Source organism: Podarcis melisellensis (assembly GCF_964234715.1).
Source record: "Podarcis melisellensis genome assembly, chromosome: 8".
NCBI classification, from domain to species: Eukaryota; Metazoa; Chordata; class Lepidosauria; order Squamata; family Lacertidae; genus Podarcis; species Podarcis melisellensis.
Window position 1 is genome coordinate 15,575,637 of NC_138540.1, and position 27,661 is coordinate 15,603,297.

General features: G+C 45.9%; 1 protein-coding gene across 9 annotated transcripts in view; it reads right to left on the reverse strand.

Moving 5' to 3' along the window:
• ARHGEF10L (Rho guanine nucleotide exchange factor 10 like) overlaps positions 1 to 15,472 on the reverse strand; it is a 131,127-nt gene extending 115,655 nt beyond the window's left edge. For 4 of the 9 annotated variants that reach the window (XM_081923458.1, XM_081923456.1, XM_081923457.1 and 1 more), the window contains exons 1-2: positions 14,648 to 15,471; positions 1,317 to 1,440 (exon numbers count right to left, since the gene is read on the reverse strand). In XM_081923458.1, coding sequence (XP_081779584.1) covers positions 1,317 to 1,353 — 37 coding nt within the window. In that variant the 5' untranslated portion in view covers positions 1,354 to 1,440; positions 14,648 to 15,471. Of the gene's footprint in view, positions 1 to 1,316; positions 1,441 to 14,647 lie in introns of all 9 variants that reach the window. The other 5 variants (XM_081923454.1, XM_081923453.1, XM_081923452.1 and 2 more) reach the window with 2 other exon arrangements.
• Positions 15,473 to 27,661: the final 12,189 nt, after the last annotated feature.

Consider the following 27,661-nt stretch of genomic DNA (forward strand, 5'->3'; position numbering starts at 1 on the left):
ATGATAGATAGATAGATAGATAGATAGATAGATAGATAGATAGATAGATGATAGATAGTTTGATGATAGATATAGATAGATAGATAGATAGATGATAGATAGATAGATGATAGATAGATAGATAGATAGATAGATAGATAGATAGATAGATAGATAGATTAGATAGATAGATAGATAGATGATAGATAGATAGATAGATAGATAGATAGATAGATAGATAGATATAGATAATAGAAATAGATGATAGATAGATGAGAGGTAGGTAGGTAGGTAGGTAGGTAGATAGATAGATTAGATAGATATAGATAGATGATAGATTGATAGATGATAGATAGATATGAGAGAGAGAGAGAGAGAGACATGATAGATGATAGATAGATTAGATAGATGATAGATAGATAGATAGATAGATAGATAGATAGATAGATAGATAGATGATAGATAGATAGATGATAGATAGATAGATAGATAGATAGATAGATAGATAGATAGATAGATAGATATAGATGATAGATAGATAGATAGATAGATAGATAGATAGATAGATAGATAGATAGATAGATAGATAGATAGATGATAGATAGATAGATAGTTAGATGATAGATATAGATAGATAGATGATAGATAGATAGATAGATGATAGATAGATAGATGATAGATAGATAGATAGATAGATAGATAGATAGATAGATAGATAGATATAGATAATAGAAATAGATGATAGATAGATGAGAGGTAGGTAGGTAGGTAGGTGGATAGATAGATTAGATAGATGATAGATAGATGATAGATTGATAGATGATAGATAGATATGAGAGAGAGAGAGACATGATAGATGATAGATAGATTAGATAGATGATAGATAATAGATAGATAGATAGATAGATGATATAGATAGATGATAGATAGATAGATAGATGATAGATAGATAGATAGATAGATATAGATAGATAGATGATAGATAGATAGATAGATAGATAGATAGATAGATAGATAGATAGATAGATAGATAGATAGATGATAGATAGATAGATGATAGATGATAGATGATAGATAGATAGATGATAGATGATAGATGATAGATAGATAGATAGATAGATATAGATAGTTAGATATAGATAGATCTAAATATAGTTATCTGTGTCTTGAAAGAATTCCATCTCCTGGCAGATCTTTTGCTTAGCTAATTTTGTTGTCAAATAAAACCTTTTCCCTCCTTAACATCCCTAAGTCTCCAAGTACCAGAGTTCTCTTTAGAAAAAGCAGAAATAGCCAGAAGTAGTGTGAGAGGACATGCCTCGGTGACAGTACCGTACCTATCGAAGACGGTTGGGGTGGTTGAGAGGTGGCCATCTCCTTTTCTCTCTGTCTGTGTGTCTGTCTGTCTCTCAACTACTGTTTTCTGACGTTTCTATCCCGGAGCCTTTCCCTGCTGTTTTCCTAAGCGGAAAGGGGGGGAAAGAAATTTGTTCAGGTGGGACTCTGTTCTTCCAGGAAGCAAATCCCCCAGTCTCATTTCCCCCTAATGCTTTCCCCCATCCAAGACAGTTGCTACGGCTCCTGCTTCCCTGCCTGGGGACCCCAGAGTCTGCATCAGGCAGAAAGGTGATAGTTGCAGAATATGTGCATCCAATGTTCTTTTGTGATCTGGGCTATTTCCACTCAATATCCTTCCGCTGTGGGTTAAACCACAGAGCCTAGGACTTGCCGATCAGAAGGTCGGCGGTTCGAATCCCCACGACGGGGTGAGCTCCCGTTGCTCGGTCCCTGCTCCTGCCAACCTAGCAGTTCGAAAGCACACCAGTGCAAGTAGATAAATAGGTACCGCTCCGGCGGGAAGGTAAACGTTGTTTCCGTGCGCTGCTCTGGTTCACCAGAAGCGGCTTAGTCATGCTGGCCACATGACCCGGAAGCTGTACACTGGCTCCCTCGGCCAATAAAGCGGGATGAGTGTCACAACCCCAGAGTCTGCCACGACTGGACCTAATGGTCAGGGGTCCCTTTACCTTTTAGCTGAGTCCTAAGATGCAATGAACCCCGTCCCAGGAAGCTTAACCCTCCTTCTGCCATTCACCCTGTCACAAGATGACGCAGGAGCAGGGGGAAAACACCCTCCAACCTCTGCGAGTTGGCATATGGCATAAAACTGTAGGCAATCTCATGCGGATCCTGTTGCCCATTTGTCAGGTTTGCCGGAGTACAGTGGTACTTTGGTTTACAAACTTAATCCATTCCGGAAATCCGTTCCTAAACCAAAGCATTCTTAAACCAAGGCGTGCTTTCCCATAGCAGCAGGGACTCAATTTACAAATGGAACACACTCAGCAGGAAGCAAAACACGTTCTTATTCCAAGGCAAAGTTCAGAAACCAAAACACCTACTTCCAGGTTTGCAGTGTTCTTAATCTAAGTTGTTCATTAACTAAGCTGTTCTTAAACCAAGGTACCACTGTATTGATTATTTGCCCTACAGTGAAATCTCTTTGTCTGTCTCGCTTTTATTTATTTATTTATTTATTTTTTAAAAGACTTGCAAAATTCTAGATCAATTAACCATTTCCATCGCTTATTTTTGCAAGGGGGCGAGGGAGGGTGCAAGTCTGCAAATTTTCCTCCATCGCAGACTCACTCGCCGGAGCCAGATGGTGGGTGTTGGTTTTTTTTAAAAGAAGCAAACCTCAGTAAGCTTTAGAGCAAATCCGTCAGGTGGTGAGCATATGGAAGCTGTCAAGAAACAAGTAGGACTCTTGGTATATCATGGAGCCACGAGATCTGTGGGTCGACAGATTCAGCAAGGCTTCCTGATGCCCAGCCTCCGTTATATACAGTGGTACCTTGCCTTGGTACTCAAACAACTTGGAACCGAAACACTGCAAACCCGGAAGTAAGTGTTCCGGTTTGCAAACTTTTCTCAGAAGCTGAATGTGCTCCGTTTTGAGTGCCACACTTCCATTTTGAGTGTTACGCTGAGGTCTGACTGTTTTTGCTATTTATTTTGCTTTTCTGTTTTGCTTTTGTGACTGTGCGGAACCCAGTTCAGCTATTGATTGATTGATTGATTGATTGATGGATTGTGTGACTGCAGTACATTGACTGATGCTTTTATTTTATGGATCAATGGTCTCGTTAGATAGTAAAATTCATGTTAAATTGCTGTTTTGGGGGGTTGTTTTTAAAAGTCTGGAATGGATGAATCCATTTTGCATTACTTTCTACAGGAAAGCGCGCCTTGGTTTTGGAACACTTTGGTTTTGGAACGGACTTGCGGAACGGATTAAGTTTGAGAACCAAGGTACCACTGTATATTTTTTTTAAATGGCCATTGCTTGCTCTAGATAACTGTGGATGCCCTTTAGAGTTTCCTCTCCTGGCCAAGCCAATATTTCACTTTCCCAACAGGACAAAAATGTTTGTGAGCATTCTGTTGCTGGGAGTTCTCCTCTGCTACTCCCAGGTGATGAAAACACCCAGGAACATCACAGGGAGGCTTGGCCAATGGCTAGGAAAGGCGTGTTGCAGGAATGGAACAATAAAATACGCATTGTTTTGACAGTGGGAATGCAAATATATGATAGGTCATGTCACATCTGACTGCAATTTCCCACATAGACAGGCCTTTTTTTCTAGTTCCAATACACGTGTGTGTGTGTGTACACAAACACACACACCCGCCCATGCACCCGAACTATACATTTTGCTTAACATTCACCCTTTATTTTCCTTTATTCATTTGTTCATCAAAAAAGCATTCATAAAGCACGTTTTTTAAAAAAATCTCTCAGAAGTGTACAACATTTTAAAAAATGGAGCAATGCTGTTAAAATCCAAAATGTAAAGTATAAAACACAAGTATAAAAGCACATAAAAGAAATAAGGCTAGGAATCCAGGGGAACAAACCACAATTATTTTCATGGGTCAAGGTCTTTCCAAGACACCTGAAGCAATGGATGGATCCTACTTCACTTATTAAACAACCGTTATTATTGCTGTTAACAGCAATAATAATAATTGTTTAATTACTCAGTGGCTCAGCACAGGCAAAGTGTCTCGAGTTCAGAAGTGGGCGTGGTCAGGAGTAAAAGTGGGTGGGGCAATAGGCAACTTTCTGAAGGTTGGTGGTTCAAGTCCACCCCAGGATTCCTGCATTGCAAGAAGTTGGACTAGATGACACTTAGGGTTCCCTCCAACAATACCATTCTATTTTTCTATGATTTCAGCCAAGCAAAGGCCAGAGATTTCTACACACACAGTCTCACCGTTTTCCCCCTTCTCTCTCTCTCCTCTGTTCAGAAGCCTGATAACACTTCAGGGATGCATCTCAGCCAAGCAAAAGAATCTGAGGAGGGTTCAGATCTGGGCCACTGAGGGGGTGTGGATTTGGGACAAGGGGAGTGGCTTGGAGAGAGTCCTGTGGGCCAGATTGAGAGGGCCAGGGGGCCACATTCAGCCTGTGGGCTGGAGATACTTCTCCCCTGGTTCAACGCTTCCCGTTCAATCCCACCTTTGGGCCGGCGATTAAATCTTTAACCTCTCTCCCTGTGCCGCCTCCGGAAAAGAGATCTCTCATTTAGTTTCAAATCATTTGGCTGTCAGGAGGGGCAGGCAGCAATGAGAGAAATCCCGACAACACACAAATCTTTAACTGGAGAAACCAAACATCTCCAGGAGCCAAGAATGTCCACATGACCAGCGATCGCTCCCAGCAATGAGACATTTCTTTCGCCGGGAGAGAACAGCCCAAACTTGCTCAATCTCCAGCGCTGTGTCAACATTGCCCAAACCACACAGACAGAGAAACAGAGACCGTCGGAAAAGCCTGGCTGCTGGATTGAGCCAATGGTCCCATCCTGTTCTCCACATTTTTCACCAAAAACAATACGGCGAAGAGATACCTGTCCCAACATCAATCAGCAGGGAGTTCCGGAGTTCCCCAATGAAAGAGTGATTTCTTGCAAGGGCAGAACGAATGTTATACAGTGGTACCTCGGGTTAAGTACTTAATTTGTTCCGGAGGTCCATTCTTAACCTGAAACTGTTCTTAACCTGAAGCACCGCTTTAGCTAATGGGGCCTCCTGCTGCCGCCACGCCACTGGAGCACGATTTCTGTTCTCATCCTGAAGCAAAGTTCTTAACCTGAAGCACTATTTCTGGGTTAGCGGAGTCTGTAACCTGAAGCGTATGTAACCTGAGGTACCACTGTATGCAGTGGCGTAGCGTGAGTTATCAGCACCCGGGGCAAGGCAAGTAATTTGCGCCCCCTAACCCGTGGATTTCCCTAACCCCCAGATGTTGCGCCCAGTGCGGCCGGCCCCTCCTGCACCCCCCACGCTACGCCACTGACTGTATGTGACCCTAGTTTTAAAATGCGAGGCATGTGCATATTGAAGCGGCCTCCTGGGCATAATTGGGGCATGAGGATCGTTCAGATAAAGAGGTGATATAAAAGCCATCTTCAAATTCCTGAAGGGCTTTCACATGGAAGATGGAGATTGTGATGGCCTGGGATTCGGACTCAGAGGCTGAACCTGAGGAATCCCAGCCTGGACAGGATTCCCTTCCTCCAGAACCAGTTGAGCCGGGGCTGGGGCTTGAGCCTGAAGGGTCCTCACCTGTGCTGGATCCAGTGGTGTAGCGTGGGTTATCAGCACCAGGGGCAAGGCAAGTAATTTGCGCCCCCTAACCTGTGGATTTGTGCCCCCTAACCCGTGGATTTCCCTAACCCCCAGATGTTGCGCCCGGCGCGGCCGGCCCCCCCTGCACCCCCCACGCTACGCCACTGGCTGGATCCTCAGGTGCAGGCACCAGCTGAGTCTGCTCTGGTGATGGAGGACCCATTGCCTGCAGGTGCTCCACTCTCAGCCCTGTCAGGGGAGGAGGAGGTTGCCTCTGGGTCCGGGAACCCTTCAGCCTCTCCTGAGCTGCAGAGGCTCAGGGCAGAGAGGCGGAGGGAACTAAGTTCTCACAGGAGGAGTGCTCACCTCCAAGCCAGGAGAGGCAAGTCACCTGTGGACCAGGGCTGCCCTAGGCCTCAGGGCAGATAAAAGCCAGCCAGCCCCAGTCCCAGGTTGCGGGAGCAACATTGTTGGTAACCTGTTCCTGCCAGCACCCTGTCCTGCTCTTCTGCCAGAGTTCCTGACCTCGCCCGACTCCTTGCCTTGGACCCTGCTTCTGCCTTGATGGACACCACACCCTTGACCCCAGACTGGACACGGACCTTGCCACATGGTAACCCGCCGGGACCAGCACAGAGATTCCGACTAAACATCAAGAAGAACTTTCTGACAATGAGAGCCGTTCGGCAGGGGGACTGACTCCCTTGTGAGTTGGTGGACTCTCTCCTTCCTTGGAGGTTTTTATTCAGAGGTTGGATGGCCATCTGTCATGGATGCTTTAGTTGACATTCCTGCACTTCAGGGGGTTGGACTAGATCAGTGTTTTTCAACCACTGTTCCGCAGCACACTAGTGTGCCGCGAGATGTTGCCTGGTGTGCCGTGGGAAAAATTGAAAAATTCGAAAGATTTAAAAATAAAGTATTTTATAATTTTTCATATTTCTGTTTACTTACTATTTCATAATAAAGTAATTACAAAATACTTTGTGTTTATTTGATTCCTATTCAAGAGAATTACTTTATATATAGTCAATATAGGCACAGAGTTAATTTTTTTAACATTTTCTAATGGTGGTGTGCCTCGTGATTTTTTTCATGAAACAAGTGTGCCTTTGCCCAAAAAAGGTTGAAAAACACTGGACTAGATGACCCTTAGGGGTGTGGTGGAAATGTAAGGTAGGAAAATAATTTTGGGAAACGATATATAATGAGATGGAAAAAATGTTTAAAATAACTTTTTCTTTAAAAAACCCAACCCGAAGCCTTCCATTTAGAAATTCTTGGCGCCTAAAATCCCAAGGGAGCAGAAAAGACTATTTATGTGTGCGACCACGGCTGCGGGGATGTTTTTGTTCCAGAGATGGAAAGAAGATAAAGTCCCGACCAGAGAAGAATGGCAGATCAAGTGGACCGGAAATGACCGGAAGAGTCAGAAATCAGGAAGACCAAAATTTTAATAAGGAGTGGGGAAAACTTATCTTAAAAATCACTGTAAACAGTGAAAATCGTTAGTAGGATTGGAATGTCACTTGTAGTTTAATGGTGAATTTTGGACACAATAGAGAGGTAAAAGATTCTGGATTATCATAAAAGATGCAGGAGGAAATGATTAACAGTAGGACCCACAAAGTGGAGGAGGGAAGTCCAGGAGATTATATGGAACCTTGTTTGTATGTTGTATATTCGATATGTGACTGTAAAAAATTAATCTGAAAAAACAAACAAACAAACACCCTTGGGGTACCTTTCAAGTCTACAATTCTAGGATTCTATGGTCTAATAGTAATACAGTGGTACCTCAGGTTACATACGCTTCAGGTTACGCACTCCACAAACCCAGAAATAGTGCGTCAGGTTAAGAACTTTGCTTCAGGATGAGAACAGAAATCGGGCGATGGCAGCAACGGGAGGCCCCATTAGCTAAAGTGGTGCTTCAGGTTAAGAACAGTTTCAGGTTAAGAACGGACCTCTGGAACGAATTAAGTACTTAACCTGAGGTACCACTGTACCTTGAATTTGGGCTTGTAGCTGGATGCCAGCTTACCAGAAGATGCATCTGTTTTGACCGCTGTGAGAACAAGATGCTGTGCTCAGCAGAGGGTTTGGCCTGATTCAGCGTTGGGCTAGTCATGCAAAAAGGCTCCCTTCAACTCCCATCCCTGAGGCTTTTCTGAGCCACCTTGGAACAATCGGCTGAATAATATACATTTTTTCCTTCGCCTCCTCCTCCCCTCACAGCTAAAGAAAAAAGAGCCCCACCCTCTCCGGCATGCAGGCTTCCAGTCACACTGCCTGAACCATCACAGAGGAGGCAGAGGGCCTAGGAAACCATTACGACACCGTCCCAGATTGGGACGGTCTCGAGGAGGACTCGCCAAGAGGCCACGGAGCAACAAATGGCAGATCAGCTCGGATTTCGCTTCAGGAAACAGCAAGGAGCTCCTCCTCTTCAGTTCTGCCTCAAAGGCAGCACCGAGTGTGCATTAAATGTCATTGCACACCCCAACACGTGTGGCACACAGCTGGGAAAGCCAAGAGTGCCCCTGAGCATGTACAGATCTCAGCTTGCACTGCCTGCAAACCACGGCCTGCTCCCCAGCAGTCTTCTCCAGCCTGCCTAGCCTCCAAATGTTTCGAGCAGAGCCGCACTGTACATTTAAATCATGTCCGATGCACATCTGAGTCACCCAACCTACCCCCCCCAAAAAAAACATCTTGGGAACCATAGATTTCCTCCCTATGGAACTCCTGTTCCCAGCACCCTTCACAAACTACAATTCCCACGCTCTGCATTTAAAGTGTATTCGCTGTACAGTGCTACCTGGCTTACATACGCTTCAGGTTACATACACTTCAGGTTACAGACTCCGCTAACCCAGAAATAGTACCTCAGGTTAAGAACTTTGCTTCAGGATGAGAACAGAAATTGGGCAGCAGCAGCGCGGCGGCAGCGGGAGGCCCCATTAGCTAAAGTGGTGCTTCAGGTTAAGAACAGACCTCCAGAACAAAGTACTGTATTTTTTGCTCTATAAGACTCACTTTTTCCCTCCTAAAAAGTAAGGGGAAATGTGTGTGTGTCTTATGGAGCGAATGCAGGCTGCGCAGATATCACAGAAGCCAGAACAGCAAGAGGGATTGCTGCTTTCACTGCGCAGCGATCCCTCTTGCTGTTCTGGCTTCTGAGATTCAGATTTTTTTTTCTTGTTTTCCTCCTCCAAAAACTAGGTGCGTCTTGTGGTCTTATAGAGCGAAAAATACGGTAAGTTCTTAACCCGAGGTACCACTGTAATCATCATCTTATTATTTATACCCTGCCCACCTGGCTGGGTTTCACCAGTGATGCTCTCCTGTCCCTCCACAGTTGGATGCAAAGGTCCCAGACTGAACTTTGCTTCAGGATGAGAACAGAAATCGTGCTCTGGCGGCGCAGGAGCAGCGGGAGGCCCCATTAGCTAAAGTGGTGCTTCAGGTTAAGAACAGTTTCAGGTTAAGAACAGATCTCTGGAACGAATTAAGTACGTAACCAGAGGTACCACTGTACGTTTTAAGCACATGACTTCTTGGGAACTGCAGTTTGCGGAACGGGAACTCCGGGAGAGGAAAACAACAGTTCCCAAGATTCACTGGTGGGGAAGCCATGTGCTTAAAAAACCCTGCATTGAATATGCTTCAAATGCAGAGTGTGGGTCTGCCCTATGACTCCCATCATCACCCCAACTATTGACTACGCTGCCTGGGGCCGATGGGAGTTGTAGTCCAACAACACCCAGAGGGCACCAGGTTGCAGGAGGCTGAGCTACGAATTTGAACTTAATTTATAGGCCAGCAAGTGGATGTGTGGTGTTGCGGGGGGGGGGTTACCTAGGCAGGAACTAGATCCCTGCCCCACTAACTAGAACCACAAAGTTTAAGCGGAGGGAGCCCTGTGGCTCTTTGGCACTGTCTCCTGGGGTCGACAGATCTGTGCCCTTTGCAGATGGCTGCCCTCAGAAGCCCCATCTTCCTCTTCCTCTACATGGTTCCCACTGCTGCTATTTATATGTATGTATGTAAGTATACATACGGGACCCAGGTGGCGCTGTGGGTTAAACCACAGAGCCTAGGACTTGCTAGGTTCGAATCCCCATAATGGGGTGAGCTCCCGTTGCTCGGTCCCTGCTCCTGCCAGTTCGAAAGCACGTCAAAGTGCAAGTAGATAAATAGGTACCATTCTGGCGGGAAGGTAAACAGCGTTTCCGTGCACTGCTCTGGTTTGCCAGAAGCGGCTTAGTCCTGCTGGCCACATGACCCAGAAGCTGTACGCCGGCTCCCTCGGCCAATAAAGCGAGATGAGCACCGCAACCCCAGAGTCGGTCATGACTGGACCTAATGGTCAGGGGTCCCTTTACCTTAAATATATATAAACACATACACACACACACATTTCAAAGGTCCATAAAATGGTTTTTTGCCATCCATTGGGTACATTCCGAGCATAAGAAAAGCCTGATGGATCAGGCCAGTGGCCCATCAAGTCCAACACCCTCTTTTCACAGTAGCCAAGCAGATGCCCCAAGCAGAGACCCACAAATGGGACATGGGTGCAAGAACCCTCTGCCCCTCCTGCAGTTTCCAGCAACTGGTATTCAGAAGCATTGCTGCCTCCAGCCACCCTGGGCTAGTAGCTATCAATAGTCCTCTCCTCTCTGAATTTGCCCAGCCCTCTTTCAAAGCAATCCTGTGTCCTGTGGCAGGGAGTTCCAGAGTTTAACTCTGGGCAAAGAAGAACTTTTTCTCCGAGTCTTCCAACTTTGAAACAGGGATCCATACTCTCCAGCATTTCTCCGATAAAAATAGGGACGTCATGTTCCATAACGATAATCATGGTAATTTCATGATTTATACCTCGCCCCTTTCACTGGTTACCCCAGCCACTCCGGGCGGCTTCCAACACATATTAAAAACACAATGAAACATTAAACTTCCCTGCCTTCAGATGTCTTCTAAAGGTTGTGCTTATCTCCTTGGCTAGGGGTTTGCATGACTCCATAGCCTCCAACTTTCTCCAATAGAAACAGGGACGTCTTAAGGAAAAGCAGGACATTTCGGGGTCAAATCAGAAACCGGGACAGCTTCTGTAAATCCGGGGCTGTCCCTTGAAAACAAGGACACTTGGCGGGTCTGCCAAGATGACGCCCAGCAAACGACAGCAGGGCTGAGGGGTAGATTTGAACCCTGGTCTCTCCTAGGCACTTGTCTCACACTTTGTTTCACCTGCAGATCAAGCAGCTAGAAAATAGGACACTTATGTCCCTGGAAAATAGGGACACTTAGAGCGTCTGGGGACCTTCCACACACAAAAAACAGGGGCCTTACCCATGAGGTTTGGCCACCCCCTGTGGAATCTTAGAACCATTGGGTTGCAAGGTGCCCTAGTGGTCATCTAGTCTTCTGCAGGATCTCTGATACAGCGTCTTGAAAATATGTCTGTTCAGGCCATTAAAAGGTTTTTTAAAAAGTAAAAGGCCCCTGGAGGGACACGGGTGGCACAGTGGGTTAAACCACAGAGCCTAGGACTTGCCAATCAGAAGGTTGGCGGTTCAAATCCCCACGATGAGGTGAGCTCCCATTGATTGGTCCCTGCTCCTGCCAACTAGCAGTTCAAAAGCACGTCAAAGTGCAAGCAGATAAATAGGTACCACTCCGGCGGGAAGGTAAACGGCGTTTCCATGCGCTGCTCTGGTTCGCCAGAAGCGGCTTAGTCATGCTGGCCACATGGCCTGGAAGCTGTACACCAGCTCCCTCAGCCAGTAAAGCGAGATGAGTGCCGCAACCCCAGAGTCGGCCACAACTGGACGTAATGGTCAGGGGTCCCTTTAGCTTTATGGATATGCCCCAGGGTCTCCTCTGAGCAGGGCTTAGATGGGCAAAAAAACACAAACCCTCCCCAAGGTCCATTTACCTTTACCTTTAAAGGGCCCCTGGACGGTTAAGAAATAGAAGAAGAGGAGTTTGGACTTGATATCCCGCCTTTCACTCCCCTTAAGAAGTCTCAGAGCGGCTAACAATCTCCTTTCCCTTCCTCCCCCACAACAAACATTCTGTGAGGTGAGTGAGGCTGAGAGACTTCAGAGAAGTGTGACTAGCCCCAGTCAAAGGCAACAATGGGGTTGCGGCACTCATCTTGCTTTCAGGCCGAGGAAGCCGGTGTTTGTCCACAGACAGCTTTCCGGGTCATGTGTCCAGCAGGACTAAACTGCTTCTGGTACAACGGAACGCCATGACGGAAGCCAGAGCACATGGAAACGCTGTTTACCTTCCCGCCGCAGCGGTACCTATTTATCTACTTGCACTGGCGTGCTTTCGAACTGCTAGGTTGGCAGGAGCTGGGGCAGAGCAATGGGAGCTCACTCTGTCATGGGGATTTGAACTGCCAACCTTCCAATGGGCAAGCCCAAGAGGCTCAGTGGTTTAGACCACAGCGCCACACGCGTCCCTGGGTGGTCCATGAAGGTGAATAGGGCACTGTGCCCCACATCCCCAGCCTCGGCCAACCCCTGCCTGCCTGCCTCCTTACTTACATCCAGTCCTGGCCCTTTCTGCCATCTTCCTCCTCTTCAGTCTCAGGGTTGCCCTTGCAGAACTCAGCAGGAGGATGGAGGACTAAACCAGGATGCCAGTCGCTGCCTCTGAATCTGCCTACTGCTGCTTTCCACCCCACAATCTGCCACTGGTCCAGCAGGTGCTATTAAAAAATATATCTCCAAAGCCAAGGAGAGCTCCTCATCTTCCAAGCGAGTGTCTTCCACTACCAAACGACTCTTAAGAAAAGTTTCTCTTAATGCTTAACCAAAAGCCACTTCCCCTGAAATTTGCACCTGCTGGCTCAAGTTCCTGCTTCTTTGGAGCAACAGGGACCAAAAGTCTACTGCAACTTCTGCCCTTCAGAGATCAGGAGGCCAAGGTTGTGTTTCCCCGAAATCTTCTCTTCTCCAGTCTAAAGCACGATCACAGGACCCCATTTCCCAAGACCCTTTAATGCTAGATCTATGTGGAAATCAATGTAATCCTTTTAAGAGAGAGGAAGAGTTGGGAAAGTAGAAACTAAAGATCAGAACAGCTGGAACGAGGTGTGGGAGACTGTCGATTTCAGATTCTCAGGGTGTTTTTTAACATAAGATCTCGCCAGATCAGGCCAGTGGCCCACCTTGTCCAGCACCCTGTTCTTACAGTGGTCAAACCAGGTGCTCCAATGGGAAACATGCAAGCAGGATTCGAATGCAAGAGCCGTCTCCCCACACCCCGCAGTTTCCAGCAACTGGTATTCAGAACCATGGAAGCAGAGCTTAGCCATCCCGGCTAGTAATCATCGACAGTCCTTTCCTCTTTGAATTTGTCCAAACCTCTTTCAAAGCCATCCAATTTGGGAGCCATCCTTGCATCCAGTGGGAGGGAGTTCCACAGTCTAACTCTGGGCTGCATGAAGAAGGACTTTCTTTTACTCGTCCTGAACTAATACGAAAGCTTGGTTCTGTTTGCTTCAGCCGGAAACGGAGGCCAAGGATCCCTGCCCCCACAACAGGTGTCAATTTACTCAGCGGTGCCAAGCTGCCTACTGTTGAGTCATCAAGCTCAGTACTGTATACACGGACTGGCAGCAATGAACCTCTGGGTTTCCAGGCAGGGGACACTCCCAGCCCTATGCAGAGATGCCGTTGAACCAGGGCCTTCTGCACTCCAAGCAGATGCTCTGCCGTTGAGGTTCCAACCTTTTCCCAGTCACTTAATCTGTGCACATTTGAGCTCTACTTGAATGGTCCTCTTCGCATTTCTTTGCCATTTTAGCCCCATTGTTCACACTTTGTTTCATTTATTCATTTGCCCTCTGCACCCACAGGTGCGTATATACAGGTCTGTCAAATAAGGGTAACGCATTACGCGTCTGATGGTTTGACTTAAGTCCCCCGAAAGTTTAATCAATCTGTTAGTCACATCAACACAATAATTTCAAGCACATTTTGTAAGCGGAGGTGCCATGGACTGCTCTCATGTTGGCACCAGGAATTGTAGCTTCGTGTGATTAAAATACAGGTCCTTTTAGTTTCTTAAGGGTTCTGGGAATTTCAACTCCCTGGGGGGTAAACTACAGTTCCCAGAATTATTTTGGGAGGCGGAGCCATGTGCTTTAAACGTCCCTTAAACACCTGGTGTGAATTCAAATTTCCACAATCTATGCCATCATTTCTTGTTGCCCCAGAACAACCCTGTTCCTTCCTTCCTATTCATTGTCCCTTAAAAGGTCTATCTCTCGCTCTGGGGCTTCACCAGCACTTTTCCTGGGCAGGGAGCACTGCGCCCAAGTATTCCGCCCCTCCATGGGGTGTTCATGCATGCCGCCTGGCCGTGGCTCCCTCCATCACCTGAATTCCCCCATCCCCTGAAACTCGCCCGCAGAACTCCCCCCTGTTCCCAGAGTGCACACCCCGTGCCCCCTGCAAAAACACATCCAGAGATTCAAAAAACAACAACCCACGCTCATCTCTGCACACACTCCCCTTCCTCGCTTCCTCTCTCCCCCCTATCCCAAGACAGATTGATTTACATGCACCCCAGCAGGGTTATATATAAACCGAGTCTCCGTCAAGTGCCCGTCAATTCTGCCGACCTCGCAAAGGTCACCAACGTCTCGTTGGCCTTGCGGGGGGTGCATTATATGGTGGCGTGGGGCTTAACCTTTCCGCAAGTGGCAGGAGGCGAGGGTTAATTTTCCGAAACGGCTTTTTAAAAAAAATCCTAGCCTTGCTTTTAAGCACCAAACGCGAGGGCATTTTGGGGGGGGCCGTTCTGCCACGTGCAGACACCCTTTTTTATGGTCCCATCTTAAAAATCGTGGAAAGGGGAGGAGAGAGAGAAGGCAATTTGGGGAGGTTTGTTTTGGGGGGGGAGAGAAAGGAACCACATGGTCTCGGTCCATATTGCCGGCCGGATCCAGCCTCCCAGTGGCCTTCCCAGAATGGAGTCTGGAAAGGTCAAAGAGGGGGGTCAGTCCACTTACCCCCCGCAGCTCTCGCTGCTCTTTGTTGCGATGTTACAAAGAAGCGGTCTGTGGCAGCAGCCCCACGGTGCGGCTCAGGAGCCTGGTGCCTTCCTCTCTCCACCGCCAATCCATGCTCAGAGGGCGCATGGATGAGTCCGGCTATGCCTCCTCGCCGCTGCCTGGCTTTCCGTCCATTGCTGGAAAGGAGATCTTAGGCCTTGTCCGAATTGTGACCGATGTGGTACTCAGTCCAGACTGCACACACACAGAGAGAGAGAGAGAGAGGCAGGGTGGGAGCTGCCTCCAGCCGCCCCCTCTCTCGGTCACTAGGAGCAGCCGAGAGCTACCAGCTGATCCCAGAGCTCTGAGGCTCCCCCCTATAGCAGCCGTGGGCCTCTCCGCCTCTCTCCAGGCTCTGTTGAGGTTCTCCGGCCATGAATATTCAGGAGGAGAGGGAGGCTGGACCACAGAAGCCTCACGTCAGAGGACAGAGGTGGAAGGTCTCTGCACAAGCCATTGCTCTCTTCCCCACTTTCTCTCACTCTCTCTTTCCTCAAAGAAAGCCCAGCGACCGCAAAAGGCTGCGAAACAACAGTTTGGCACTGGTTGGGAGGGGAGCCTGAATTTTGCAGTCCACAGACCTTCCAAGTGTCCTGAATTTTCCAGGGACAGTCCCAGATTTACAGGAGCTGTCCCGGTTTCTTATTTGATCCCAGAATATCCCGCTTTTCCTTAGGACGTCCCTATTTTCACTGGAGAAATACTGGAGTTATGTGGGGGCCCCGAGACAAGGAGATCAATAACTAGACAAGCTTTAGAAGAAATCTGAAGGCGGCCCTGGATAGGGAAGGGTTTTTTGTTTGTGCTTGTGTTTGTGTTTGTTGTGTTGTATTTGTTTTCTTCTTCTTTATTTTGACAAAGTAATCATAAATAAATAAGAATGAAAAGAAAAATGGTGAAGTTTTTTAATGTTTAATGTTTTGTTCTGTTTTTATGTATTTTGGAAGCCGCTCAGAGTGGCTGGGGAAACCCATTCTGATGGGAAGTATATTATTATTATTATTATTATTATTATTATTATTATTATTATTATACAAGACATCCCTATTATCATCAGAGAAATGTTAAAGTTAAGTACAAACCCCATGTGTGATGTATCGATTACTGGTTTTGTGGGGCGCTGAAAAAACGTGGGGTTTTCACTGCAAACACTGCAAAAAAAAAACCCTGCAAAACCTTTCAATACACCCTTGAAAATCCACAAGCCTCTGAATTTTGCAATGCAATACTCTGGCCTACAAATGCATCTAAAGCACTGGGGTGAAAAGTGTGCAAAAATACATGAATTAGGGAAAATAGCAAGAAAAAGGTTTGAAATAATTGCTTTGTTTGGAATAATTGCTTTGCACACACACAAAAAGTGCGTGTGCTGCATACCAAAATGTGGATACGAGGTGAAATTGTGTTTGAAAATGCATATATTAGGAAAAACACAAGAATATTATTATTGCTACTGTTATTATTAATTACATGCTCTTAGCCCTAAGGTACCTGAGTGGGCTACAACCATTTTCAAATAGTTTGAAACAACTTACAACCACATATGTTTCAAATATTACTTTTTATTGCTGTTATTTTTTATTATTTTAAATAATTTTAAAAGTATTTTTATTGAATTTTATCCATACAACCCAACTAACAGAACAGCAGTTCGTGAGACTAACACACAAAAACCCAGCCAAACCAAAGCTGGTGTGGGATGTCATTTTCACAAGGAGAAATGACAAAGCTGATTTTCCAGATATTTGTGATAAGATAAAAAATACAGTGGTACCTTGGTTCTCAAACTTAATCCATTCCGGAAGTCCGTTCCAAAACCAAAGTGTTCCAAAACCAAGGCACACTTCCCCATAGAAAGTAATGCAAAATGGATTAGTCCATTCCAGACTTTTAAAAACAACCCCTAAAACAGCAATTTAACATGAATTTTACTATCCAACGAGACCATTGATCCATCAAATGAAAGCAATAAACAATGTACTGCAGGCATGCAATCAATCAATCAGTAGCTGAACTGGGTTCCACACAGTCACAAAAACAAATAAGAGCCACAAAAACACAAAATAAATAGCAAAAACAGACAGACCTCAGCATAACACTCAAAATGGAAGTGTGGCACTCAAAATGGAAGTGTAACACTCAAAACGGAGCACGTTCGGCTTCCAAAAAAAGTTCGCAAACCGAAACACTTACTTCCGGGTTTGCAGTATTTGGGTTCCAAGTTGTTTGAGTACCAAGGTACCACTGTAGTTAAGCAGCGCGTACCACCATAAGAAATGAGGAGTGTGTAACACACCAAACTTGCAAGATATACAGAAATATAAACCTACGAGTGAAACAAGGAGACCAAGAGCCAAAAGCTTTATATTATGTCAATAAAAATTCTCAAACACTTCAACGTTACTTATCCCAAATTCCCCGAGAGGCTTGTGGAAGAGACAAATGTAAATTTTCTATGTGTTCAATAAAATCCCACCAAACTGAGAAAAGGAAGGTGCCTTCATTTTTCCTTCACTGTTTTCGTTGATAACTTTATCGTTCCATTCTCTTTGTAAACCGCTTTGAGGTTTCCTGTTACAATTAAGCGGGGAAGAAATATTATGGCATAAATCAATGCAAAATTGATTGGTATGATTGCGCAATGGCTTTCCTCTTTTGCAATATGCAAAAACGCAAGAAATATACTGTTGACGTACATCGGTCTCAAGAAACATTGGTGTGCGCCTCTGGGGCTGTAGTCAAAGAGCACACAAGCAACTTCCCTAGGGGACAAGCTTGGGTGGTGTGCAAGGAGGTCCTTGGATGCCCAGATGACAAGACCCTGTTCTTGGCCTTTGTGATGGGGTCCAAACAGAGGTGTAGGGTGGCGCTGCGGTCTAAACCACTGAGCTTCTTGGGCTTGCCGATCAGAAGGTCGGCGGTTCGAATCCCCTCGACAGAGTGAGCTCCCGTTGCTCGGTCCCAGCTCCTGCCAATCCAGCAGTTCAAAAGCACGACAGCGCAAGTAGATAAATAGGTACCACTCCGGCGGGAAAGTAAACGGCATTTGCATGCACTCTGGCTTCCGTCATGGTATCTTATTCCAGTTTAGTCCTCTTGGCCACATGACCTGGAAAGCTGTCTGTGAACAAACGCTGGCTTCCTCGACCCGAAAGCGACATGAGCGTCGCAACCCCATAGTCGCCTTTGACTGGACTTAACTGTCCAGGGGTCCTTTACCTTTACCTCTTTTTTTGCCTTAGCTGGGGGGGGGCACTGGGTGCCACACTGCGGGGGTGGCACTTACCGTGGGGCCTGGTCTGCAGCGCACCCGAGCCACATGTCTCTCATGTGAGCAATGGCTCAGGTGCCTGCAGGCTCCATGCTGCCCAAAACAGCAGTGTTGGGCTTGCGTCTGCCCGCCACCTCCCCCTCAGCTACCCTACAGCTGAAGGGGAGGCAGCAGGTGCCGCCCTGGGCACCAGAGCTGCTACTGTAGCTACGCCACTGGGTCAAAAGGAAAGCAGAGCAATGCGTTTGGCAGCAGCTTGGCGGCAGGAGTTGCTGGAAGGAGGTGTACAAGGCGCCATCAAACCATCTTAGGGACTTTGATCCTTGGCATTTTCGTCTTCTGAAGAGATCCCGCTAGGCAGCAGAGAAACTGGATCAAATACCGTATTTTTCGCTCTATAGGACGCACTTTTCCCCCTCCAAAAATTAAGGGGAAATGTGTGTGCATCCTATGGAGAGAATGCAGGCTCCTTGGCTTCAACGATAGCAACGCGAAGCTTCCAGAGCATGGAGGGAGCGCTCCCTCTGTCCTTCGGAGGCTTCGCGTTGCTTTCGCTGAAGCCTGGAAAGCAAGAGGGGTTGGTGCGCCCCTCTCGCTCTCCTGGCTTCAGCAAAAGGAACCAGAAGCCTGCGAAGCGCAGCAGGAACTCGGCTGCGCTCCGAAGGCTTCAGGGATAGCCGCCTGAAGCCTCCGGAGTGCAGCGGGAGCTCCTGCTACGCTCCGGAGGCTTCGGGTTCCTTTTGCTGAAGCTGGGAGAGCAAGACTCTCCCGGCTTCAGCAGAGAGAGAGAGCTGCGCAACGCCCCTTCAGCCAAGCCGGAGGAGAAATGGAAGGGGCTCCGTTTCTCCTGCCGCTTTGCTGAAGGGGCGCTGTGCTGAGAGGGGGAGAATTTTTTCCCCTTGTTCTCCCCCTCTAAAACAAGGTGCGTCCTATGGTCGGGTGCCTCCTATAGAGCGAAAAATACGGTATATCTGGATCAAATATATCAAATATATCTATGCTAGGCGACTCAGCCTCTGCCCCATTTTAGGTGGAAGCACTTTAGATACCTTCTTAGAGAGAGAAATCTCGTGGGTAAGAACAGCCTTCCTCATCTCTCTCTCTTTCTCTCTCTCTTCCCAATCCCTTCTTCCCTTATCCACCAGCAACACCCAGCCAAGTCTTAAGCTCCTTTCTGACATGTAGTGACTGTCTCCTTCCCAAACCTGTCATTTCATCTTTAAAAGCAGGTGTGCTAAGATTATCTGGGTTTTATTTCTTAAAATGCCACCGTGCGTTCTTGGTATTAGCTGCAAAAAGAGCTGCGATATAGATTTTTAATTTGCTTTTAAAAAATAAAAAAAGTAAAAATCCGTCAAGGGAGAGATCAATGGGGATTTGAGGCACTTCCTTGATCAGATAGCCCGACCTGAGCAACCCAATAGGTGGATTACGCTTGCTGGAAGTCTGTGTTAAGCAACTGAGACTGTCAGAGTGGCAGTCCAACCCCCTGAAATGCAGGAACTGCAAATACAGTGGTGTCTCAGGTTAAGTACTTAATTCGTTCCGGAGGTCTGTACTTAACCTGAAACTGTTCTTAACCCGAAGCACCACTTTAGTTAATAGGGCCTCCCGCTGCCGCCACGCCGCCGGAGCACGATTTCTGTTCTCATCCTGAAGCAAAGTTCTTAACCCGAGGTACTATTTCTGGGTTAGCGGAGTCTGTAACCTGAAACGTATGTAACCTGAAGCGTATGTGTCAGGGAACTGACATCGGAGCCAGAGGTGGAGGCAAGGCTCCCAAGCGATGCCGGAGAAGGGCCCAGCAGGGAGAGAGGGAGCTCATCGGCCGGGGAAGGAAATCAGCGTAACACCAGGGATAAAGGGGGGCAGATGGGGGAATCGGCGAGGGGGCTCCAGGACTCCTCGCCGGAGACCAGCGGGGAGAGCACAGGTCCTCCGCTACCCACACCCACCCTGCGCAGAAGACTTCCACGCAGGGAAAGTAGGCGTAGACTTGGCGTCAAAGAACTTCTTTGCTGGAAGAAGTTCAAGAAACGCCCACTGACGGATTCTGCTAGCGACTGAAACAGCCACGAAGTGAAGGGCTATCCAGCCAGGAAAAGGTTTAACCAGGCAACCTAGCCAGGAGTGGCGGCAACTTACACACGAGCAACCCCATATAACCATTACAGTATGTAACCTGAGGTACCACTGTAGAGCATCCATGGCAGACAGCCATCCAGCCTCTCCTTAAGAACCTCCAAGGAAGGAGAGTCCACCACTTTCTGAGAGAAAAGAAATGAAATAAGACAGAATCAAGTGGAGAATTGGCACGCTTGCTTTAGGTCAGTGTTTCTCAACCTGTGGGTCCCCAGATGTTGTTGGACTACAACTCCCATCATCCCTGAACTCTGGCCTTGCTAGCTAGGGATGATGGGAGTTGTAGTTCAACAACATCTGGGGACCCAAGGTTGAGAAAGGCTGCTTTAGGTGATAACCATAGTGTCTAGAGGCTGTTGGAGAATGGATGGCGGCTAATGGATTGAGGTTGAATCCTGACAAGACAGAAGTACTGTTTTGGGGGGACAGGGGACAGGCTGGTGTGGAGGACTCCCTGGTCCTGAATAGGGTAAGTGTGCCCCTGAAGGAGCAGGTGCGCAGCCTGGGAGTCATTTTGGATTCACAGCTGTCCATGGAGGCACAGGTCAATTCTGTGTCCAGGGGAGCTGTCTACCAGCTCCATCTGGTATGCAGGCTAAAACCCTATTTGCCCGTGGACTGTCTCACCAGAGTGGTGCATGCTCTGGTTATCTCTTGCTTGGACTGCTGCAATGGGCTCCACATGGGGCTACCTCTGAAGGTGACTCGGAAACTGCAACTAATCCAGAATGCAGCAGCTAGACAGGTGACTGGGGGCGGATGCCGAGACCACATAACCCCTAGATTGAAAGACCTACATTGGCTCCCAGTACATTTCTGAGCACAATTCAAAGTGTTGGTGCTGACCATGAAAGCCCTAACCGGCCTTGGCCCGGTATACCTGAAGGAGCGAAACCAGAGCAGCGCACGGAAACGCCATTTACCTTCCCGCCAGAGCAGTACCTACTTGCACTTTGACGTGCCTTTGAACTGCTAGGATGGCAGGAGCAGGGACTGAGCAACGGGAGCTCACCCTGTCGCAGGGATTCGAACCGCCAACCTTCCGATCTGCAAGCCCAAGAGGCTCGGTGGTTTGGACCACAGCGCCACCTGCATTCTATGCTTCTATTATTCCATGAATACTGGACTAGATAAACCAATGACCTGACTTGTCTCTAGTTAAATCAGAACCATGAGGACTGGGATCTTGTTCTCCTTTTAAGCAAAGCACCATAGCTCCATAGTAGAGCAGCTGCATTGCTTTATAGATGAAGATATATATATAGAGGATAGATGATAGATAGATGATAAATAGATAGATAGATAGATAGATAGATAGATAGATAGATAGATAGATAGATAGATAGATGATAGATAGATATAGATAGATAGATGATAGATAGATAGATGATAGATTAGATAGATAGATAGATGATAGATAGATAGATAGATAGATAGATAGATAGATAGATAGATAGATAGATGATAGATAGATAGATAGATAGATGATAGATAGATAGATAGATAGATAGATAGATAGATAGATAGATAGATAGATAGATGATAGATATAGATAGATGATAGATAGATAGATAGATAGATAGATGATAGATAGATAGATAGATAGATAGATAGATAGATAGATGATAGATAGATGATAGATATAGATAGATAGATATAAATGATAGATAGATAGATGATAGATTAGATAGATAGATAGATAGATAGATAGATAGATAGATAGATGATAGATAGATAGATAGATAGATGATAGATAGATAGATAGATAGATAGATGATAGATGATAGAGTGATAGAGTGATAGAGTGATAGAGTGATAGATGATAGATAGATAGATGATAGATAGATAGATAGATAGATAGATAGATAGATAGATGATAGATAGATGATAGATTAGATAGATAGATAGATAGATAGATAGATAGATAGATATAGATAGATGATAGATGATAGATAGATAGATGATAGATATAGATAGATAGATATAAATGATAGATAGATAGATGATAGATAGATGATAGATAGATAGATGATAGATAGATGATAGATAGATAGATGATAGATAGATGATAGATAGATAGATAGATAGATAGATAGATGATAGATAGATAGATAGATAGATAGATAGATAGATAGATAGATAGATAGATGAATAGATGATAGAGTGATAGATGATAGATAGATATAGAAATAGAAATAGAAATAGATATAGATATAGATATAGATATAGATATAGATATAGATATAGATATAGATAGATGGGTGGATGGATAGATAGTTGATAGATAGATAGATAGATAGATAGATGATAGATAGATAGATAGATAGATAGATAGATAGATAGATAGATAGATAGATGATAGATAATAGCCAGACAGACAGACAGATATTTGGTTTTCAGATTAAAATTTTACAGTCACATATCCAACATACAACATAGAAACAAGATTCCAGAGAATCTCCTGGATTTCCCTCCTCCCCTTTGTGGGTCCTATTGTTAATCATTTCCTCCTGCATCTTTTATAATAATCCAGATCTTTAACCTCTCCGTTATATCCAAAATTCACCATTAAACTACAAGTGATATTCCAATCCTACTGTTTACAATGATTTTTTTAGATAAGTTTTCCCCTTCCCTTATTAAAATTTTGGTCTTCCTGATTTCTGGCTCTTCGGGTCATTTTAGCCATTTCTCCATAATCCATCAACTTGATCTGCCATTCTTCTCCGGTGGATCACCTGCTTTGCATCCAGAAGGTTTAACCCCCAGCAACATTTACAGGCAGGGCTGGAGGGGGGGGGCCTAGAGAGCTGCTGCTGCCAGCCAGTGCAGGCAGTATTGAGCTACAAGGTGCTGACTCAGGGCGAGAGATCAGAGGACACACCTTTGGTCTCCCCTGCCCCACCCGAAATTACAAGGACGCCCCTACTAAAATCTGGCACTTAAATCTTCCTCAATCCTCGACTGTCAACAATCATAAGCTGTTTTGCCATCAGAAGCTGGGAAGACGAACCGGGCAAGCCAGATCAACAGCCCCGTCCGGATCCCACCAAGACCTTACGCAACAACATGCCTGGTTATAACCAGCCGGTTGGTTTCGGCATTTAAAAGGAACTTTTGTTGAACTCTCTTTGTGCAACCTTTTTCCGTCAAGTCAGGGCTCCCGGCTATTTTCCATGCAGCTGAGGTTCCCTTGTGTGTCTCGTTTCCACCAGCCCACTACAACCCAAAATGGAAATCCAAAATAGGTGCCAAGAAAAACAAAATAAATTGTTACCGTCGAAATCGATGAGAATATCAAGGAAGTGTGCACATAGGACAGCTCTATGGAAGAGCCATAGCTCAGAGGTACATTTCTGAGCACTATTCAATGTGTCGGTGCTGACCTTTAACGCCCTAAATGACTTTTAGCCCTGCATACCTGAAGGAGCATCTCCACCCCCATCATTACGCCCGGACACTAAGGTCCAGTTCCGAGGGCGTTCCGGCAGTTTGCTCGCTGCAAGAAGCCAAATTACAGGGAACCAAGCATAAGGTCTTTTCAGTAGTGGCGCCCAACCTGCAGAATGCCTTCCCACCAGATGTCAAGGAAATAAACAACTATCTGACTTATAGAAGACATCTGAAGGGAACCCTGTTTTTTTAATATTCTGTTTGCAGCCGCCCAGAGTGGCTGGGGAAACCCAGCCAGATGGGCACGTAATAATAATAATTATTATTATAATATAATACATGCAGAAGGCTTCAGGTTCAATCTCCAGCATCTATCTCCAGGGCATGTTCCCTGCCTGGAGCCCATGGGAGCTGCTGCCAGTCAGTGCAGACATTACATAGCCCCCTGACTTGTTACAATGCAACTTCGTATGTTTCTGTTTAAATCAGCCCTTTTTTTCCCAGAACCATGAGGACTAGGATTTTTATTTGTCTTCTGCTTAGCATAGAGGAGGTTCCATTTTCAATCCCCATTGTCAACACGTAGGGCTGGGAAAGACATATTGCCTGAGATCCTTCATGGCGGCTGCTGCTGGCTGAGTAGGAAACACTGAACCGGATGGATCAAAAGTCAAATTCTGTGTAATGCGGTTTCCTGGTCCTCATACATATGCACCAGAGATTTCAGCAGACATTGCGAACATGAGGTTGAGAAACTCTGCGTTCCGCTTTGTTTACAAGGAAAGCCAAGGTTCTTGGACTGATGAGCAAGCCAGCTTATGGCTTTAACCAAAAGGTCATGGCGACATAAGATTCAAAGGAGAGGGCCTGCTATCAGGAATGCACAAAAATAATGGTGTCTCTCATGTAGCAACGACTGCAAGTTTGCAAATAAGTCCAGATTTGTTTTATTATTTATTATTTATTATTTATGGCTTCAACAAAAAATGAAAAAAGGAATATCCTAGAAGATCACATATAGATCACATTAATCAAATGCAAGCTAAAATAAATCAGAAAAGAAAAAGGGTTATAGATTTCCTTGCCTGGGGAACGACTCTCAGCCACCACAGGAAAAATTGCTTATTTACAAGCCCATCAACATGCTCCTTACAATGCAGAGATAGATGGGAACAGCCTTTGCATAATGATTCCTTCATTGAAGGGGGTTAGACTAGATGGCCCCTAGGAACCTCTTACAACTCTGAATTAGGACTCGGGTGACGCAAGGCTTTTGTCGGCCCGGTCAGTAAAGCAGGAGCCCGCTGTTTGCTTGCATATTTCAAATCCTTTGATGCAGCGTTTCATCAGAAAAGATTTGAAAGGGAAATTAAACAACAAAATTAAATGAAATCCTAGGATCATAGAATTGTGAAGTCCGGCTACTGATGCAAGAAAAGGCACCCTTTGTGCTCCAAAACAATTGCACATAAGAATATAAGCACATTAGAAGAGCCTGCCTGACGGATCAGGCCAATGGCCCACCTAGACCCGCGTCCTGTTCTCACAGCAGCTGAACAATCACCTGTGGAAAACCAGCAAGCAGGATTCGAACACAAGACCAACTCTCCCCTCCTGCAGTTTCCAGCAACTGGCATTCAGAAACATTGCCGCTTCCAACTGTGGAGGCAGAGAAGAAGCACTGTCGAGTAACAATACACAGCCGTCTCCTCCATGAATCGGGGTGGATCTACACGCAGGGGAGGAAACTGCTATAGATCAGAAATTAAATCGTTATAACAAAAGGGGAAAAAACGCTATGTAAAAATCGCATAAAAAATTTCTTGCTCTCCATCGCCATCTGGTGTTGCATGTTTATAATGCATTCGAAACGGGTTTTTTTTACTCATGTAGATAAGTCCCAAGGTCTAATCCTCCTTTAAAGCCATCCAAACTGGTGGCCAGCAGCACACCAAGATTTCGGGGGCCCAAATTGTTATGGGAGCCCCTTCTCAACCAGCCACAAGGTCTGGGTAACCCCTGTTATCAAACTCATTGGAATTGTTCTACGACTGATCACCAAATCTTTACAGCATCTGTGCCACTGACTCTCAGACTTTTCGATCGTTGTGTTGTTGTTTAGTCATTTAGTCGTGTCCGACTCTTCGTGACCCCATGGACCAGAGCATGCCAGGCACTCCTGTCTTCCATTGCCTCCCACAGTTTGGTCAAACTCATGCTGGTAGCTTCGAGAACACTGTCCAACCATCTCGTCCTCTGCCGTCCCCTTCTCCTTGTGCCCGCCATCTTTCCCAACATCACGGTCTTTTCCAGGGCGTCTTCTCTTCTCATGAGGTGGCCAAAGTATTGGAGCCTCAGCTTCAGGATCTGTCCTTCCAGTGAACACTCAGGGCTGATTTCCTTCAGAATGGAGAGGTTTGATCTTCTTGCAGTCCATGGGACTCTCAAGAGTCTCCTCCAGCCCCATAATTCAAAAGCATCAATTCTTTGGCGATCAGCCTTCTTTATGGTCCAGCTCTCACTTCCATACATCACTACTGGGAAAACCATAGCTTTTACTATATGGACCTTTGTTGGCAAGGTGATGTCTCTACTTTTTAAGATGCTGTCTAGGTTTGTCATTGCTTTTTGATTGTTGTAGATATAATAAATAAATAAATAAATAAATAAATAAATAAATAAATAAACAAACAAACAAACAAACAAACTGATTTGAGTTGCGCAGCTCAAATGGGGTCAACTAGACCCAAACATTTTAAGCAACAGGCGCTGAATTTGCTTCTGGGGCCCTTCCAGGATTAGGGCCCCTGAAGCTTAAGCTCCATTAGTTTCATAGCAGATCCTCCGCTGTTGCTGGCCATCACTGCCTCCAGTGGGAGAGAGTTCCACAGTCTGACTTCACGCTGCATAGAGAAAGTTTTCCTTTCCTCTGTCCCGAATCGTCCAACTTTCAGCTTCAGCTACAAGTTCTAGCGATACGAGAGAGGGAGGAAAACTTCTCCCATGACCTTGGGGTCTCAAATTTCAGTGGCGCCCTGGGCAACGCTAAAATTCAAACACCCTGCCTCTCGCCTTCTATTCTCCCTCATAGTTGCGGTGCCCCTGAGGCTCCAAGCCCAGGTCTCACCCTACCCTAAATCCGCCTCTGTCCCTAGAAGGATCCCTGTGCTCTTTTTCCCCAAGCCACAACACCACACCCTTTCCAAAAACCAACGCCCCACAGACATTCATTTCCTGCATTGTTTTGTAGACAACAACAGAAGCCCTTCCCTCGCGAACTGGGCATTTGAAAATCGGGAGCGTCCAGGAGAAATGAGAAAAGCAGAGGATAAAACAATAATTCTGGGAGAGGCTGGGAAATCTGGAGGGGCAAACATTCTCCTCTCCCTGCAATTGCCTGCTAATTGAGTCGGGCACCTGTGGCTTTAAAAGCTGCTTGATCTGCAGGTGAAACAAGGAGTGGGGCAAGGGCCTGGGAGAGACCTGGGTTCAAATCTGCCCCTCGGCCATGATGTTGCTCGCTGGGGGTCATCTTGCCAGACCCTCACAAGCATCCTTGTTTTCAAGGGACAGTTCTGGATTTACAGAAGCCGTCCTGGTTTCTGATTTAGTCCTGGAATGTCCCGCTTTTCCTTAGGACGTCCCTATTTTCATCGGAGAAATGTTGAAGGATATGGAATTATGTCACACACACACACACACACGAGCCGAAGAAATCTGTAACTGTACAAAGTTTAGAAGACATCTGAAGGCAGCCTTGTATAGAGGTTGTTTTTTTAATGTTTAATGTTCTATTATGTAGGAAGCTGCCCAGAGTGGATGGCGTAACACAGTAAGATGCGCAGAGTATTATAGTTAATATTATTTCTATTACTATTATTACGATAAACAGTGTTTCCCAACCTTTTTTGGGCAAAGGCACACTTGTTTCATGAAAAAAATCTCGAGGCACACCACCATTAGAAAATGTTTAAAAAATTAACTCTGTGCCTATACTGACTATATATAAAGTAACTCTCTTTAATAGGAATCAAATAAACACAAAGAAAGTATTTTATAATTACTTTATTATGAAATAGTAAGTAAACAGAAATATGAAAAATTATAAAATATTTTATTCAGTGCGCAACCTGGGCCACAGCCCCCCCTTCCTCCCGACCCAAAAA